Below are 19,173 nucleotides of genomic sequence, written 5' to 3'. Positions count from 1 at the left end.
GCAAAAAAGCTTTATTTAATAAAAAATTATATTAATTCATTTAAAGTATATTATAAATATTTAAGTGTTTTAATATCAACACATATAATCAAGGCAGAACGATTGCCACAATTTAGTAAATTAAAAACATTCCTAAATCAAAAGCCACTTGATGTTAATCATTTTCAGAACGGATCATTACTGTTTCTGAATCAGAACAGCTGGAATGCTGCCATCCTGTCCTCTCATGCTCCCATGCACACATCTGTATGTATCATTCTATACATGCGATATTCAGATTCACTGAGCTGAGGGACGTTAGAGACTAGCTCTCAGCTTATTACCTTCAATAACTTTATCTGAGTAAAGCTGAGTGATCTCTTCCTGGCTGAACCCAAACTCTTTAAGGACCTCTTCAGTGTGTTCTCCTATCAATGGGTCCCTTTCCAAAGAAGGGATAGCTGGGGTGTTTGACAGGCGAGGTGCCGGGCGGGGACTCACACCCTGCTCCCCATCAGTGACAAATGAGCCCCGTTCCTTGTTATGAGCATGATGGGCAACCTCTTCGAAAGTCAGAACCGGAGTCACGCACGCATCTGTGCCATCAAAGACCCGGCACCACTCTGCCTTTGTCTTCTGGGCAAATACAGCTGCAAACTTCTTCTTCATCTCTGGCCAGTCAGCCATGCTCATCTGATTGGGAAGTTCATCGGATTTTAGCCCAAGACCTGAGAGGAAAAACACAATTTCATACATTATTATGTTTTGGGTGGAACCATTATAAAACAACAAAAGAGCGTTTTAAGCGTACTGTCCCAAACAGGACGTTCTATCCGGGCTTCTCAAATGGGTCCAGAGAAGAAATTCAAACTCCACTGGCAGCTGCAGCCCGAGGCTGGAGAGGGCAGAGGCAGTAGGGGTGGCAGGATTCAACAGACTTTCCATGCCAGGGTTTTATTATTTACACGTCATCAAAAGCAGTCTAGGGAGGTAAAGGGGGGGGAGTGCGTATCAACAATAAAAAAAATATTTTTTTAAAAAACAGTCTAGTTTTAAAAATCTATTTTTCCCTCTGAATGGGTTTTTAAGGAATTTCCTCATGATGTTATTATCTGTCAGATTGAACTACAGTAACCTCATAATGTACCTAATGCTCCCAACCCCACAGAAGATAAAATTTAAACAATTTGCACCTGTCTACCTTAGTGTTCAAGGAAGAGGCCTAACAATAAATGATTAAACTCAAGATTGCAATTTTATGAACAGTATTCATTTCTCTGTATTTAATCAAATGAAAGAGTTCTGGGAGGAGAGTGATATGTGACTCATTACCCCCTTAAAAACACTGTGAACGAGGAATCAAAAAGTTGTAAAGTATCGAAGACTCACTGCACTGTTCCTACGCAAACAGTACAGAAGGTCATCGGCCGCCCAGTCACTGGTGGGGCACACAGACTTTGCTCTTGAGCATAAAGGGCCTTGGAGGGCCCACCCCTGCGCAGGCAGAAAGGATGAAGGCACCTGCTGGGGAGTTACAGGAAGGATGGCTCCTCTGGCTCATGCGTCCTTCATTGACAAGCTCCTACCCCCGCAGGACTCCAGTGCTAATTAAATTATACCCAAAAGGGCCACTTGACTAGGGTGGTGTAAATGTCATTTATTCCCTCACAAAAGAGGGTTTTTTAGTGTGGAAGTTTAAGAGAGAAATAATAATAAAAGCCCCTTCTTCTTATGCATATTTTGTGTAAATTTAGCCAAGTTAATAAAGTAATTCTCATTTTCCTAACTCTTTCCTTCTCTCCCATGCTGAAGAACAACTAACTGTAAGCTGCTCTAAAAATGCAGAATGAAGATCTCTCATAATGACAAGAAATGATGCCTTTGTTGTATCTATAATAATAAAAGCGTAATATGCTAATTAGACCAGATGTCCTTCCGGACTACCTTCCAGATGAAGCCGGGGCTGCGAGGGCAGCCGGGTCCCAGGTGCCAGAGGGAAGCCAGTGCTAGCAGCCAGGGGAAGGAAGGCCTACTCTTGCATGAATTTTGTGCACTGGGCCTCTAGTTGTTGAATAAAAGGAAACAGCTATTAATTATAATTTTATATAACTGCATATGTTAATGTAAATTATAAATTGAAAATAAAATAAAATAGTTTTGTTTGTATGTACACACACAAAAAAAAAGAACTGGAAGACCACATCCCAAACTAACCCCAAGTGGAAAGACAAGAAAGAATTTTTTTACTTCTTACTTTATAAATTCTGTAATGCTTGAAAACTGTTCTACAGTTTTTCAACTATATTTAAGTTGGTGAAGTTAATTTAGTTGATCATAAATTGCTCTCTGATGCTGGCAAAAACAGTCATTGCAGCTATATACACATAACTCTGAGTAGCACATTGCATCTGAAAAGCTACCTTACCTAACAGTGAAACTCTAAAGTTGAGAGAGAAATGCACTGTGACCAGCTTGTCACACCACTTCAGAGTATACTCTTCTCACCAGAAGCATCAGGTGACAGTAACATATTTCAACAAAATCTGTCACCAAAGTCTCCATGCTCTGGTGACCCTCACTGAGGTGTCAAGAGGGACATCTATCAGGGGACAGGATGGCTAGCAGATCATTTCTAGGGAAGAATAAGATAATAGCACACAAGGGCAAGATAAATATCTAATGCTAGTGAGCACAAAATGTAATAAAAACACTGAACTCCCACAAAAGAGGTCATTATTTTTTAAAATCTGAGCTATTTTGTAGAATTACTAGAGGCTGGTGCACAAAATTCGTGCACAGGGGTGTGTCCCTCAGCCCAGCCAGCACCCTCTCCAATCTGGGACACCTCGAGGGATGTCCAACAGCCCGGGATTGGGCCTAAACGGGCAGTCGCACATCCCTCTCACAATCCAGGACTGCTGGCTCCCAATTGCTCACCTTCTTGCCTGCCTGATTGCCCCTAGCCGCTTCTGCCTGCCAGCCTGATCACCCCCTAACTACTCCCCTGCCAGCCTGATCACCCCCAACTGCCTTCCCCTGCAGGCCTGGTCCCCACAACTGCCCTCCTCTGCAGGCCTGGTCCCCCCCAACTGCCCTCCCCTGCTGGCCTGGTCCCCTCCAACTGTCCTCCCCTGCAGGCCTGGTCCCCACCAACTGCCCTCCCCTGCAGGCCTGGTCGCCCCCAACTGCCCTTCTCTGCCAGCCTGGTCACCCCTAACTGCCCTCCCCTGCAGGCCTGGTCCCCCCCAACTGCCCTCCCCTGCAGGCCTGGTCGCCCCCAACTGCACTTCTCTGCCAGCCTGGTCACCCCTAACTGCCCTCCCCTGCAGGCCTGATAGTCCCCAACTGCCCTCCCTTGCAGACCCGGTCCCTCCCAACTGCCCTCCCCTGCTGGCCATCTTGTGGTGGCCATCTTGTGTCCACATGATCTTTGACCACATGGGGGTGGCCATCTTGTGTGTTGGAGTGATGGTCAATCTGCATATTACCTCTGTATTATACAGGATAAAATTACCTGTCAATTTAAAAGATGGGGGAAATACCCCACAGGAGAATGATGGCTGTAACTGGGTTAATTATTAAGTGGGTGTGTAGTGAAAGACATCAGGAATTTCAAAAGGCCCTGAAAGAGCAGCGGAAGCGCAGCCACAGCAGAGGGGCAGGAGGCACAAGACAGGCACCCACCTTTGACCAGCAGCTTATAGAACTGGGGTTCTAACGCACCGACAGCCATGAACCCCCCGTCGGCCGTCCTGTACGTTGTGTAGAAAGGTGCACCACCATCTAATAGGTTCTCCCCTCGAGGCTGTTCCCACAGCCCCAGGTTTTGGGTTTTCCACAGAAAAGAACTTAGATATGCTGTGCCTTCCACCTTTAAAGAAAAGGAATACAATACCAATCCAGATCAATAAACTGTAAAGCACAACTACTTTCTACTTAGGTTTTTCTTTAACAGTTGTGGGAAAATGTTTATCTTAAGAGGTTAACAAGGTTATACCTAATTATACAGCTTCCTTGGTACTTAAGTTATGGTAGAGTGGGCTTCTACACTATTCGATTCAGAAAATACTGTTCAGAAAACTAGAAGGTATTACTTTGTTCTCCCTTTCAAATAAGACTGGCAAAATATGGATAATTTTTGAAGTTAGGTGAGGGTACATAGAAGTTCATTTATAGTATATTCTCTCTGCTTTTTTTATATGTTAAAACTATCAGGATAGAAAGCTAAAAGAAAGCACAAAGGCTTTTTAAAGTCCATTTTCTGATCTCAGTATTTATAAACACATACACACAGATATATAAAACATAGCTCATTCTAAAGGTAAATCACATTAAGTGAAATTTAGCTTATTCTAGTTTGACTCCAAGCCCAAGAAAACTGTACTTATGTATTTACTATATCTTACCTTCAATGATCACTAGAAAGTCTCAAAATACAGGCACACCTCACTGTATGGCACCTCGCAAGTATTGCAGGTTTTATTTATTTATTTTTCTTTATTGATTAAGGTATTACATATGTGTCCTTATTCCCCCATTATCCCTCCCCCATCCACCCCATTCATGCCCTCACCCCCCTGGTATCTGTGTCCATTGGTTAGGCTTATATGCATGCATACAAGTCCTTTGGTTGATCTCTCCCCCTTACCCCCAGCCTCCCCTACCTTCCCTCTGAGGTTTGACAGTCTGATCGATGCTTCTCTGTCTCTGGATCTGTTTTTGTTTATCAGTTTATGTTGTTCATTATATTCCACAAAGGAGTGTGATCGTGTGATATTTATCTTTCTCTGACTGGCTTATTTCACTTAGCATAAAGCTCTCCAGTTCCATCCACGCTGTTGCAAATGGTAAGAATTCCTTCTTTTTTACTGCAGCGTAGTATTCCATTGTGTAGATGTACCACAGTTTTTTAATCTATTCATCTGCTGATGGGCACTTAGGCTGTTTCCAAATCTTAGCTATTGTAAATTGTGCTGCTATGAACATAGGGGTGCATATGTTCTTTCTGATTGGTGTTTCAGGTTTCTTAGGATATATTCCTAGAAGTGGGATCACTGGGTCAAATGGGAGCTCCATTTTTAGTTTTTTTAGGAAACTCCATACTGTTTTCCACAGTGGCTGCACCAGTCTGCATTCCCACCAGCAGTGCACGAGGGTTCCTTTTTCTCCGCATCCTCGCCAGCACTTGTTGTTTGTTGATTTGTTGATGATTGCCATTCTGACAGGTGTGAGATGGTACCATATTGTCATTTTGATTTGCATCTCTCAGATGATTACTGACTTTGAATATGTTTTCATGTCTCTTGGCCTTCCTTATGTCCTCTTTTGAAAAGTATCTATTTAGATCCGTTGCCGATTTTTTGATTGGATCATTTATCTTCCTTTTGTTAAGCTGAATGAGTTCCCTGTAAATGTTAGAGATTAAACCTTTATCAGTGATAACATTGGCAAATATGTTCTCCCATGCAGTGGGCTTTCTTGTTGTTTTATTGATGGTTTCTTTTGCTGTGCAGAAGCTTTTTATCTTGATGTAGTCCCATTTGTTTATTTTCTCTTTAGTTTCCATTGCCCTAGGAGCTGTATCGGTGAAGATATTGCTTCAGCATGTGTCTGAGATTTTGCTGCCTGTGGATTCCTCCAAGATTTTTATGGTTTCCTGTCTTACGTTTAAGTCCTTTATCCATTTTGAGTTTATTTTTGTGTATGGTGTAAGTTGGTGGTCTAGTTTCGTTTTTTTTTGCATGTGTCTGTCCAATTTTCCCAACACCATTTACTGAAGAAACTGTCTTGACTGCATTGTATGTTCTAGGTATTGCAGTTTTTATAAATTGAAGGTTTGTGGCAACCCAGAGTCGGGCAAATCTACCGTTACCATTTTCCCAACAAGCTCAGATGATGGTTAGCATCTTTAGCAATAAAGTATTTTTTAATTAAAAAGTTAAGGTATGGCCATAGCTAGTTTGGCTCAGTGGATAGAGCATCGACCTGCGGACTGAAGGGTCCCAGGTTCAATTCTGGTCAAGGGCACATGCCTGGGTTGTGGGCTCCATCCCCAGTGGGGGCATGCAGGAGGCAGCCAATCACTGATTATCTCACATCATTGATGTTTCTATCTCTCTCTCCCTCTCCCTTTCTCTCTGAAATCAATAAAAAAATATTTTTAAAAAGTTAAGGTATGTACATTGTTTTTTAGACATGATGTTATTGCACATTTAATAGATTACAGTATAGTGTACACATAACTTTTATATGCACTAGAAACCAAAAATTCGTGTGACTCAATTTTAATATTCACTTTATTGCAGTGGTCTGGAACTAAACACGCAATATCTCCCAGGTATGCCTGTTAACAATAATGTGGGTGGCACATATATGGGTTTTCTGAGCCCTGGCAAACTGGTTTAGGATGCCAACTTCCCACCGAGTCCTGAAGAAGAAGGAATGGGTTCACATGCTCAGTTATGACGCCCATAGGCTTCAGGCACTGCACTATTTAGAGAAGACTACTTCCCTCTCCTGTGGCTTTTACAACCCTGATGGTCCCAGCTGCCCAGAAGAGAGCCATCAAAGAGTCCTCCTCTCAGGGTGCCAACAGGGGGCCAATTCCAGCTGAGAGCTCAGGGTACCAACAGGGGGCCAATTCCAGCTGTGAGCTCAGGGCACCAACAGGGGGCCAATTCCAGCTGTGAGCTCAGGGTACCCACAGGGGGCCAATTCCAGCTGAGAGCTCAGGGTACCCACAGGGGGCCAATTCCAGCTGAGAGCTCAGGGTACCAACAGGGGGCCAATTCCAGCTGTGAGCTGAGGGTACCCACAGGGGGCCAATTCCAGCTGAGATCTGAGCTACCCACAGCAGGGCCAATTCCAGCTGTGAGCTGAGGGTACCCACAGGGGGCCAATTCCAGCTGTTAGCATGGAATTTCTCACAGTTACTAGCTGTGAAACAAATGCAAATTATCACTTTGGATGCATCCCAGTTTTCCTTTTTTAACCTGAATCCTCATGTGCACCTGAATGTATGCCTGATACTTGGCATCACCAAATAGTGGAGTTTGTATAAGGAGCCTATGGCAGTGCAATTTTTTGAATCTGTGTTACACATATCTTAGATATCCCACATATAATGATACACGCAATTATATACACATAACCTAATATGTAAAAACGCTGGGTCTGTCATATCCGCAATGACTGGGAGGCTCGACTGTTCGCCAGGCTGCGCACGCAGCAGGTGAGTGAGCTGAACTGCTGACCTCTAGGAGAGCGAGAGAGAGGCGGGGCTGATCAGCAGTGACAGTGGCTGCTGGCGAGGTCCGGAGAGAGAAGCAGGGTGATCAGATCCTACTTCTCTCTCCCTCGCCAGCAGCCAAGCCTCTCTCTCTCTCTCCCAGAGGTCAGCAGTTCAGCCCGCTTGCCAGTAGCCTGGGGAGGCTGCTGATCAGCCCCGCCTCTATGATCAGGCCCAGAGATACTGACTGGCATAGAAACGGACCAATCAGAACCAAATCTGGGTCAACTGTGAGGAGCCAATGGCTGCCTAGGAGGCAGAGCTTTTGACGCTGACTAGCATAGAAACTGACCAATCAGAACCAAATTGGCTGGCAGAGGAGGGCAGTTGGGGGCGAGATCAGGCCAGCAGGGGAGAGCAGTTGGGGGCGAGATCAGGCCGGCAGGGGAGGGCAGCTGGAGGTGACCGGGCCAGCAGGGGATGGGAGTTGGGGGCAAGTGGGCCAGCAGGGGAGCAGTTAGGTGTTAATCAGGCCAGCAGGGGAGCGGTTGGCAGGTGATCAGGCTGGCAGGCAGAAGCAGTTAGGGGCAATCAGGCAGGCACGCAGGTGAGCGGTTAGGAGCCAGCAGTCCTGGATTGTGAGAGGGCTGTCCAACTGCCGGTTTAGGCCCGATCCCTGTGGACCGGCAGTCAGACATCCTCTGAGGGGTCCCAGATTGGAGAGGGTGCAGGCTGGGCTGAGGGACACCTCCCCCCTAGTGCATGAATTTCATGCACCGGGCCTCACACACACACACACACACACACACACATTTACATACTAGTAAATAAGCAATTAAATGTCATTAATAAATTATTTAAATTATTACGAAACAAGTAATTAGTACTCTCCTTAAAACTCCCAAGGCCCATGTTTACCCTTAGTTCAGTCCTTTTGGGTCACACGGACCAGCAGAGGGCAGCAAAGGGCAATAACGGAAAGCACGGGCTTCCCTGTCCAACTGCCTGAGTGCTTCTGACCCTTGAGCTGCTTCCCAGTCACCCGCTCCTGGTCTGAAAGTCTTCCAGTGCCAGATGAGATGCGCACACCTCCTCCGGGGAGCCGTGGGCATCTGAGGAGGGCAGGCACACAGAAAGCACCCGGCCTTGCGCTTGCCTTGCAGAAAGCGAGCCTGGCACTACTGCCGCTCCTAGTGCATGCTGGGACTGGGCGAGGAGCTGAGACAGAAGATCAACGGGCACGAGGGCCAATGTGAGCTGCACCCCGGGGGCAGAATCACAAGGCACAGAAGCAGTTGCAGAGCTGCAGGCGATGAGCCTGAGAGGAGAAGAAAGTACGGCAAAGGCTCCAGAGATGAGGGATTCTGGCAGGAAACAGCTTTCACAAGGTCACTGATGACAAATCCAGTTCACTATATAAGATTCTTCTGTTTTTTGTGTTTTTTTTAATATATTTTATTGATTTTTTTTTACAGAGAGGAAGGGAGAGGAATAGAGAGTTAGAAACATCGATGAGAGAGAAACATTGATCAGCCGCCTCCTGCACACCTCCTACTGGGGATGTGCCTGCAACCAAGGTACATGCCCTTGACCGGAATCGAACCTGGGACCCTTCAGTCTGCAGGCCGACGCTCCATCCACTGAGCCACACTGGCAAGGGCCAAATTCCCTTTTTTAATAACAACAAATTCTTCCAGAGTGCCAGCCGCTGTTTACTCACTGCACACGCGCCTCATTTAATGCTCTCACTGCTACGTGGTAGATGCCATTATTACAAGGAGTGGAGGCACTGAGAGGTTAAGTCACTTACCCAAGATCACAGAGCTAGGGAATGGCAGCACCAGGATGGAGGAAGTCAGCCATCAGAGTCTGCGCCCTCGACCACTACCCACACTGCCTCTTCCTTCAGTAACCCTGCCCCAGGGGGCCAGTGACACATCCACCAGGTCACCCACGCCAGAAATAAGGGAGCCATCCTTGATCCTCCCTCTCCCCTCACTGCCTGTGCACTGCCAAATCCCAGCTATTCACATCTCAGATATCCCTTCAATCCACACCCACTCTACCACTAACTACGTAGTACTTGCTCTCATCTCTTGGCAATAACCCAGGAACCGTCTCTCTGCCTCCAGCCTTAGCTCCTTCCAGTCCATCCCCCATCCTCCCTCTAAAGCAGGGGTGGGCAAACTTTTTGACTCGAGGGCCACAATGGGTTCTTAAACTGGACCGGAGAGCTGGAACAAAAGCATGGATGGAGTGTTTGTGTGAACTAATATAAATTCAAAGTAAAGGAGCGGAGGGGAGAGCAAGAGAACCCTCCGCTCTTTCGGCTCTGCGGGCCGGATAGAACAGCCGAACGGGCCGGATTCGGCCCGCGGGCCGTAGTTTGCCCACGGCTACTCTAGAGGCTGGTCCTGATGCAAACATGGAGTGGCACTGATTGGGCTCTTACCAACTAGCTGTGAGACCTTGGGCACATTCCCATGCTTCAGTTTTCCGCTCTTTAAAATAACAACGTGTTCCAAATGAAACTGCATTAGAAGAAATCACACAGGGACAGTGCCTGGCTCACCACCGCACAAGCACATGACCAAGGTAAGACAGTATCAAAACCGAAGCATTATGATGCCCAAGTCTCCCCTACAAAGTGCAGCAAGAAGGTCTGGTTGGCTTCACTTTACCTTCGCATCCGTAAGAATCTTCTCTGCTAGGGGAGACTTCCTGAGCCCAGTTTTGAAGGAGGGTTTCTTGAAAACTATATTCTAATCACAAGAAACAGCTTGGGGAAAGTTAATAAAACACAAGAATCAGGTGAGTCATGAAAACTGTGTAAGATGGACTTGGACTCCACAGACACAGGATCAAGATACGACATCCTGACTCATGTAAAGGACATGAGGCTATTTTTTTTTTAAAGATGTTCTTGGTAACTTGGATTCAATCTTCAAATCTCACTGATCTCTTGAGTTGCTCAGAAAAATATCTGAGGCAGCCATCTACCATACTTAGGAGCAAATGGCAGGGCCATCATTTCCCCAGGGAACACTTACCATGCTGGCGTCAATGACCTGACCTTTGCCGGAGCGCGTGCGTTCGAAGAGAGCCATCACGATGCCCAGGGCGCACATGAGGCCACCACCACCGAAGTCAGCCAGGAGGTTCAGCGGAGCCGACGGGTTCTCACCACTGCTGCCAAGTCTTGACAGGACACCTACCAAAAAAATCGGAGCCCATTCACTGTAAAGGTAATGTCTCTTTTAAATAAATACATGAACACCCAGGAATAACCGTCTCTCTAGTTGCTGACATAAGTGGAAACGGGCACATAATGCTTTTCCAATTCCAAACACATTCAGCCTGCTAATAAACAGGCTTTCCCTCCAACCAGGTTCCTTGTTTTGTTCTTTTCTTCTCTAAAACTTTATTCCACCGAACATTTTCAGAATTGTATTTGTAAGTTTTTTACTTATTGAGTAAAATGAGAAAAATGATTCCAGAAGAAAAAAAAAAAGATTGTTATCAATTTAGTTTATGACTTAACAACAGTATAATGCACTTCCATTCTTATTAGAAAAAAAGATGCAATAATCAAACACAAGAAAAAGAAAAGGGATTAACTAGATTTGAAAAACCAATTCTGTACGCACTCTTTCCTCAGCCTTTAAATGTGTACTCATAGATTTTGAGACAATTTAACTCAGCAACCCTCAATCCTTAAATTCTAGAATCAGGCCATTGTAAGACATGCTCTCACAGGTAACATTTCTAATAAAGTGGTACTACGACCTGAAAAACAACAGTTGTCTAGTATCTATAAAAATCTAAAAGGGTGACTCAGACAATGGTTCTCAGTGAAGGTGGAGGAAGAGCGGTGTCAGAATCAAACCACATCAGCATTTTCTAACGACAGAGCAACCATCCCTATCACCACCCAGTCCCTGACTCCCTGGCAGGGACTTGCCTGAGAAGTGACTCCACACATGTAGCAAGAATGCTACTTCTGAGAGAATATCATCCATCAGATGTGTGAAGACAGAGGACAGGGTTGAGAGGGACTGTCCCAAGACAAGCCAGCCCTTATGAAACCACCATACTGTCCTGATTGATTTAAACGTTCACCTTTAAAGATTCCTTTTCATGAATCAGTGTAACTTTAGAACCTGACGGGAAACAAAATGAAAAGTGTAGAGAAGTCATGTTTTTCAGCATACCTGACAGAGCCAAGTAGTTGATGTCATGGCCTGCTGCCGTGGCGAATCTTCCCGACTGGCCAAACCCGCTCAGCCTGGCATAGATGAGCCTGGGGTTCTCTTTCTGCAGGATCTCGGGGCCCAGCTGGAGTTTTTCCATGACACCTTGCGAGAAAAGCAAGCCTTTTTTTTTTAAGGGCGCATGGATTGAGGGTGGGTGTACTCCCTTTTCTGTGGCAAACATAAGACAGCACTCTTGCAAGTAATACTAACAACTTTTGTTGTTAAACCCAACACAGCATTGCTTGCAAGTGTCCCTACAAGTCTCAAATGGTGACTCAGGCAATGATTCTCAATGAAGGTGGAGGAAGAGCGGTGTCAGAATCAAACCACATCAGCATTTCCCAACGACATAGCAACCAGGAGTTTGGAACCCAGAGTGAAGCCACCACTTCTGGGATGTGTGGCTTCTGCCCCGGAAGGCTGTCTCCTTCCAGCGCTTCCTTATTTAAATCCCTTCAGGCCTATCCAGGCCTCTTCAGTCCCTACGGTGAGCACTTCAAATCCTCTCCTTGGCCATTGATGAGAAACGGTCTGTCCTCTTGGAACAGTTACCCTGGGTCGTTGTGTGGCCCCAGACTCACGTTTGAGCACTGCTATTCCTTTCAGGACCTCTTCCTTTTCAATGCCAGCATCGGTGCCTGCTGCCTGAGACCTCGGGGTGTACTTAGGCATGTACACATGCCATCTTCCCTCTCAGCTCAGCAGCTCTGGGGCAGGATTCCTGCCTGATTCCACGCCAGGCCTCCAGAGCGCCTAGCACCCATACCTTCACAGAAAGGCTCAGTGCATGTCCATGGAAAGCAAGGCCAGCTACAATAGCGCCCAAGCGCTCATGTTATCAGCAAGTACAGTATCTACTGCACAAGATTCAGGTAACGGGCACCTAAAGACTCCTGGAATTAAAAGTCATAAAAAAAATTGCATAACCTGTCACGGTTTTCCTAAGACGATAATAAATCACAGAAGAACTCTGGTCCTCCTCGTAGATAAACACCTCACCTGGCAGCTACTTCTGTGTTCACGGCTCTATTTCCCTCCTAATTGCCAGGCCCTGGACAAAGTAACCAGTTTGAGCTTCCTTCATCTTCAGACGGGGCATTAGAAGTTGTGATATAACCCTAATTATACTCTCCTCCAAGCTGGCTGCGAGGGGAGATGCGTGAACGCACCTAAACACGCCTGGCGCCTCACAGACATCCAATCCATTCACTAAACGTTTACCCACTTCCTGCTCTACCCCAGGCAAAGCTTTGGATCTGTGCTCGAGCCGGACTGCTCTGAGTGCTGGCTCAGACTGGGTCCCAGCGGTGCAGACTCCAGAAACACCTTCGGAAGGTTGTGACAACAGCGCCCCAAGTCGGCTGCAGCAGGTGCGGACAGAAAGCATCCCGGAGGGAGAACAGCTGGGTTCCAGTCACTGAAAATGTGGGGACTGAAAGGGAGATTTGGAGTCTCACGGATACAGCACAGGTTTCTGACGAAGGCAGCTGGGTGGACATTGGTTCCATGCCCTGAGATAAATAACGCAGAAGGAGATGCCATGGTAGGAGGGAAGACGAGGGGGCTGCGTTTGGGATTTGTGGGGGCAGCAGGGCCTCTGTACACGACCTGAGTATTCGTTCCCGCAGTCTACGGCTTGGAAAGAGGGGTGTGCAGGGAGAGACTTGGGCAGGCGTCCTCAAATTACGGCCCGCGGGCCACATGCGGCCCGCCGTGGACATTCATCCGGCCCGCCGGGTGCCGCTGCCTGTCCTGCTTAGCAGCCGACTTGTCCCGGCCCGCAGTGCCCATAGGAATTTGTTCATAGTTTTTTTTTTTTTTTTTTTAATATATTTTATTGATTTTTTACAGAGAGGGAAGGAGAGGGACAGAGAGTTAGAAACATCGATGAGAGAGAAACATCGATCAGCTGCCTCCTGCACACCTCCCACTGGGGATGTGCCCGCAACCAAGTTACGTGCCCTTGACCGGAATCGAACCCGGGACCCTTCAGTCCGCAGGCCGACGCTCTATCCACTGAGCCAAACCGGTTTTGGCCATAGTTTTTTTTTTTTTTTTTTTTTTTTTTTTTTTTAAACTATAGTCCGGCCCTCCCACGGTCTGAGGGACAGTGAACTGGCCCCTGTTTAAAAAGTTTGAGGACCCCTGGACTTGGGCATCACCTGCCTGCGAAATGTGAAACTAATGGGGATGGAGAAGGGGGCTCCAGGGAGCCGTGCGCATGAACTTGAGCGGACGCTGGCACTTGGGAACACTGCCCTGGAGGCAGGGGGTGTCAGCCTGGGTCAGGGGATGGCTTTGGAGGGTACACCAACCCCACCCCCGCTCCCCGAAATGCAGCCCGATGGCTGTGCACCGCCATGCCGCTTTCCCGGTAGACGCCGGTGCCTTCCGTTAGATTCTCAGAGGGTTCCCGACCCCCGAGTCCCTAAGAGAGGCAGACATACGCGGGTGACCGGGAAGAGAAACTGGGGAAGAAGTCGGAGAGAAGGGGAAGGAGAACACGGGCACCAGCAGGACCTCGGGTTCCACGCCGGGAAGAGGTTCCCAAGGGGCCAATGATCAAGGACCTCACGTCAACAGGAAGGTCCAGAAAGGCTGGGCCGGGAGGGTCCCCGCGGCCACCCGGCGAAGGCGCGGGGGGCGCAGCCTCCCACCGCCGGGCCCGGCCTGGCCCGAGCCCTCGGGGCCGCTCACCGTGGCGGAAGGGCTCCAGCAGCACGTCCGCGCGGGCGCACAGGCGCCGCACCACGGCCGCTCCGCGCCGCTGCTTCAGGTCCACGGCCAGCGAGCGCTTGCCCCGCGACAGGCGGCTCACGTCGCCCGGGGCGCCCGGCCGGTCCACACGCACCACCTGCGCCCCGAAGTCCGCCAGGACCATACCGCAGAACGGGCCGGGGGCCAGGCCCGCCAGCTCCACCACCGAGACGCCGCGCAGCGTCATGACAACCCGCGTTCCTTTCGGAAGGTGGAGGGCACAGGCCCGGGGGCCCTTACATCCAGGCCCGGGCGCGCCGCCCCGAGGGCGCCACCGCCTCCTGCGCATGCGCGCGGCCCGGACTCCGCCCAATGAGCGCGCCTCGGACTCCGCCCAATGAGCGCGCCTCGGACTCCGCCCAATGAGCGCGGCCCGGCCCCGCCTCCCGGAGTGATGGGCGTGGCATCCATGGAGCCTCTGTCTTTTTGGTCCCGCAGCCTCGTCCGAAATGACCCCCAGGCTTGACCTTGAGAGGTCTCTGGCCTGTCACTGTCCTCTGAGGACGCTTTTGCTCTCATCTTCCTGATCCAGCCGTTGTGCCACTCGAGCCCCTAAATCTGCCCGTTCCTGGAGAAATAAAAAGTGAATGACTATTTAAGAGTGATGCTATAAATTAAAAAAAAAAAAAAAAAAAAAAAAAGCCCTAGCAGGTTTTGCTCAGTGATTGTAGCTCTGTTGTGGAGCGAACCCGAGTAAAGACCACTGGAGTCCAGACCAAATTAAAATTTAGGGAACCTTTATTGCCTGCCGGCGACTGCTCTCCCTCCACTCCGGGAGATCAGAGAGCAGCCCAGACCCTTTGTGTCTGACCGTATTTAAACCCATTCACTACATCCTGTTTTTTGCAGAGCAAACAGTCTAAAACAATTTAAAACAAAGCAGTTTTCCTTAATTAAAGAGCCAGCCCTATTTACGCTTAGTGGTTATCTCGCTGCTGGCCTTGAAAACAACACAGTTCTATCCAATTAAAAAATGCACCTGGCATGGCATTGAGAGTATGGGCATATCTAGTCTCTGGCCTACAAGGTCAGACAGCTAAGTTTATCTTCCTCATTATTCAAGCAGGCTAGAAAGCAAAGTTATATTTTAGAATAAGAGTTCGTCTGAAAAAAAACAGCAGAGAATTCCAAATAGTGGTTTTACAAAATAGGGGTTAGCCTTCTCACTAGGAGGAAGCATGCTCAAAAATTCCCACTCTCCAACAGCTCCGCCCGAGGACTAGGTTCACTTCCGATCAAGGGCGGGTACGTAGTTTGCAGGCTCAATCTTCCCGCCCTGGTCAGCATGTGCAGGAGGCAACCAATCCACGTGTCTCTCACCTGCATGTTCCTCTCTCTCTCTGTCTCTCCCCCTCCCTAAAAACCAATGGAAAAATATCCTTGGGTGAGGGTCAACAACAACAACAACAAAAAGGATGCTACTGCCACCTGTGGCCTGCATATTGTCTCCTTCACCGCCCGTGCTTCTTATCCACGGATGACTGAATCCACACATGGCTTGAGATCCCTTCTAGACGCGCTCAATTTTGAGTTATAAACTGTGGATTACATGCCTTTCAAAAAAAAAAAAAAGTTCAAACTACACTACGGAATATGTATAAAGTGTACTATCAGAAGAACGTCAGAAGGGGGTGCTCTTCAGGGCCAAATGAGAGAGGTCTAAAAATATTTTGGATTTGTCACCTGCCATTTCTATGGATAATGACATCCGAGTTTTTCATTTTAATGCACAACCTTTTTTTCTTTTTAAAGTACCATAAAATAAGTCACCACAAATAGCCCTACGGCTTTTACAGATCGTCTTCTCTCATCTCTGTATGGCCTGTGTGTAGGTGGCATGGTCACTGGGAATTTTAATGGAGCCAGAAGTGGGTGCCAGCACAATCAATCTGCCCTAGTCCTTTCATACATAGGGGTTCATGTATGCTGAGGCAGGTGATTAAAGTGGAGGCCAAATTTGGCACAATGGTAATCAAGATCTTTCAGGCAAGCTTGAAGTAGTCTTAATCCGTTTTAGAATTATTTGGGGGTTCTTGTGGCTTCCCCTTTGTGGCCTCCTCCTTGACCCAGACACCTTCTCTTTGCCTTCATTTCTGAAGAGCCTCGTTAAAAGACACACTGAGGCATAGTAAAAGCTTGAAGAATTTAGAAGAGCAGAAGTCTATTCCGATCTGAGTGTCAAACTGGAAGTGGTTGGGAGTGCTCTGCCAACATGAAATGAGGAGAGACTTTCACAGAAAAAAAAAAAAAGGTGGAAGCAAAACAAGGAAATTGTTGATGGGCTGTGGCAGAAAGCATAGCTGGCTGTTTGTGACTGGCTGTTCTCAGGTTTTGGTGGCGTAATCTTGAGGCATTTCAGGCTTCAATTTTGGTTTGCTTCCCAGGATGCCACAGCATTAGAGCCACCTCGATCTCATTTGTTTAATTAATCTAACGCTTCCTTGTCTCTCTCTCTCCAATGTTTCTCAATAGCATTTGAGAGTGCTCTTAATATGTTAGGGCAAACCATAGGGAGACACAGAAATATATGAAAAGTATAATGTCAAGTGCTTTGTTTTATTACTATGTTCCCCAAACTAAAAAGCATAAAGATGTGCAGGAGAAGACAGACATAAATACTTCAAAATAGTAGTATTATGTTTGGTGCGATGATTTTTATACTAAATGCTTTTATGTATTTTACAAAATTTCCACAGTATGCTTTATAATCAGGAAAGAACAAAAAGCTATTTTTAAAAGTAACATTCCCAACATAATAAAGCATGAAATTGTGTTGTGGAGAGTGGGAATTTTTGAGCATGCTTCCTCCTAGTGAGAAGGCTAACCCCTATTTTGTAAAACTACTGTTTGGAATTCTCTGCTGTTTTTTATTAGACCAACTCTTATTCTAACTTTGCTTTCTAGCCTGCTTTAGCCTGCTTGAATAATGAGGAAGATAAACTTAGCTGTCTGACCCTGTAGGCCAGAGACTAGATATGCCCATACCCTCAATGCCATGCCAGGTGTATTTTTTAATTGGATAGAACTCCTTTGTTTTAAATTGTTTTAGAATGAATGCTCTGCAAAAACAGGATGTAGTGAAGGGGTTTAAATACGGTCAGACACAAAGGGTCGGGGCTGCTCTCTGATCTCCCTGAGTGGAGAGGGGACCGTCGCTGGCCGGCAATGAAGGCTCCCTAAATTTTAATTTGGTCTGGACTCCAGTGGTCTTTACTTGCGTTCGCTCCACAACAATTGTCTCTGGCCATAAAACACCACGTTTTCCGCAGCCGTGTCATGCTGTGAGCTGGTGTTGTTTCTCTCTCTTGTCAATGCCTAGCCCGTTGCCTTCTGTGGCTCTTAAAACACGCTTTACATCACGTCATCCATGCACGTACTCTCATTTGCCTATCTTCCTCCATTAGGGTTAACAAAAAACTTTGAGACAGAACGTTTTCCTGAAAGAACGGATTTATTGAGCTACTTACCAGCCAGAAAAGGGCCAGGTTCTGGGTCACACCATCTAGACCAGCAGCAGGGCTGGATGGAGAAGGCAAACGTGTCCATCGTCCTGGGATCGCTAGAGCTCTGTTATACAACGCGTTTGAGGAAGAAAGATGTAAGTTGCTTTGAAAGGATTTACATCGTCTCTAGATAAGGGGGCAGGGAAAAGGTAAATCAAAGGAAGTTCTAGAAAGTTCTGGGATAGGTGAATCGTCTGTAAGGAAGAAGTACTTGATGCTTCTGTGTCGGTTGTGGGAAACAGGCCTGAAAGTTCGCGTGTAAGCAGGATGCTGTGGCATCTGGGGGCAGCTATTCTTTCCAGATGGCTGCTGGGAAGTCCATCCAAGGTGTCAGTACCTTCAGGAAGGCTAGCCGTCTTCTGTTGGTTTCAGCCCCGATTGTTCACCAGTGAACCTCCCTCACCTCTTCCACCCACCCTCCAGCCCGCTGTCATTTCAGTTAGGGCCGTGGTCGGCAAACTGCGGCTCGCGAGCCACATGCGGCTCTTTGGCCCCTTGAGTGTGGCTCTTCCACAAAATACCATGGCCTGGGCCAGTCTATTTTGAAGAAGTGGTATTAGAAGGAGTTTAAGTTTAAAAAATGTGGCTCTCCAAAGAAATTTCAATCGTTGACCTGTTGATATTTGGCTCTGTTGACTAGTGAGTTTGCCGACCACTGATTAGGGCATCTCAGAATGTTTCTCATCTCAGGTTAAAAACTCACGGGAGGTGAAAATTGCATTTTAAATGCTGAGTAGCTCCTGGAATAGCCCTGTATCTTTGCACAAAGTAGATGTTTATCAATTCCAGCCATGCGCTTTGCAGTTTATATTTGACTAGAGGCCCAGTGTATGAATTCATGCACCAGTGGGGTCCCTTGGCCTGGCCTGTGGGATAGGGCTGAAAAAGGCTCTCCAACATCCCCTGAGGGGTCCCCGATTGCAAGAGGGCACAGGCCAGGCTGAGGGACCCCACCAGTGCACTATCCAGGCCGGGGAGGGACCAAGGGAAGGTCTGGCCCATCTTGCTCAGTCCTGATCACGGGACCCCAGCAGCAAGCTAACCTACCGGTCGGAGCGTCTGCCCCCTGGTGGTCAGTGCAGGTCATAGCGAGCAGTTGAGTGGCCTTAGCATATCATTAGCATATTATGCTTTGATTGGTTGAATGGAAGACGGGACGACCAGACACGTAGCATATTAGGCTTTTATTATATAGAATTATTCTATCCTTTGCTTGAATATTTTTTACTTCAGCTTTTGTTTGCAATTTGCTGAATAATATTTCTTCAATATAATCTACTTGTTTAAAGTTCAAATGCAGCCCTTTCAACACTGGAAATCATCCAGCCTGACCACTTTGTGGAGCAGCTACACTGAACTGACCGCATTTCTGCAGCAAGCAGAAACCCACATGTGTCATTTATGGACTTTACCTTCCCTTAGGTTTTAGAATTTAAAAGTTGGTTGCTTAGCC

At 47.3% G+C, this 19,173-nt stretch overlaps 1 protein-coding gene across 1 annotated transcript; it reads right to left on the bottom strand.

The window, feature by feature from the left end:
* Window positions 1-14,510, bottom strand: AMACR (alpha-methylacyl-CoA racemase). The gene is made up of 5 exons (XM_080682520.1): window positions 14,158-14,510; window positions 11,419-11,562; window positions 10,258-10,418; window positions 3,664-3,850; window positions 1-707 (listed from the first exon to the last, which is right to left on the bottom strand). The coding sequence occupies exons 1-5, from the start codon at window positions 14,504-14,506 to the stop codon at window positions 298-300; spliced, it is 1,251 nt and encodes a 416-aa protein (XP_080538646.1). The 5' UTR covers window positions 14,507-14,510; the 3' UTR covers window positions 1-297.
* Between the last annotated feature and the right edge of the window lie 4,663 nt (window positions 14,511-19,173).

Source organism: Plecotus auritus (assembly GCF_963455305.1).
Source record: "Plecotus auritus genome assembly, chromosome: 7".
In the NCBI taxonomy this organism is placed as follows: domain Eukaryota; kingdom Metazoa; phylum Chordata; class Mammalia; order Chiroptera; family Vespertilionidae; genus Plecotus; species Plecotus auritus.
The sequence above is the reverse complement of the archived record's forward strand: the minus strand, read 5'-3'. Positions and strand labels throughout refer to the sequence as shown.

Excerpts from the sequence above, each read along its gene's own strand:
- AMACR (XM_080682520.1), bottom strand. The coding sequence starts at position 14,506 with ATGCGCAGGAGGCGGTGGCGCCCTCGGGGCGGCGCGCCCGGGCCTGGA. Across the intron at positions 11,563-14,157 it reads GCTGGAGCCCTTCCGCCACG|GTGTCATGGAAAAACTCCAG; the intron begins GTGAGCGGCCCC and ends TTTTCTCGCAAG. Across the intron at positions 10,419-11,418 it reads CAACTACTTGGCTCTGTCAG|GTGTCCTGTCAAGACTTGGC; the intron begins GTATGCTGAAAA and ends TTTTTTTGGTAG.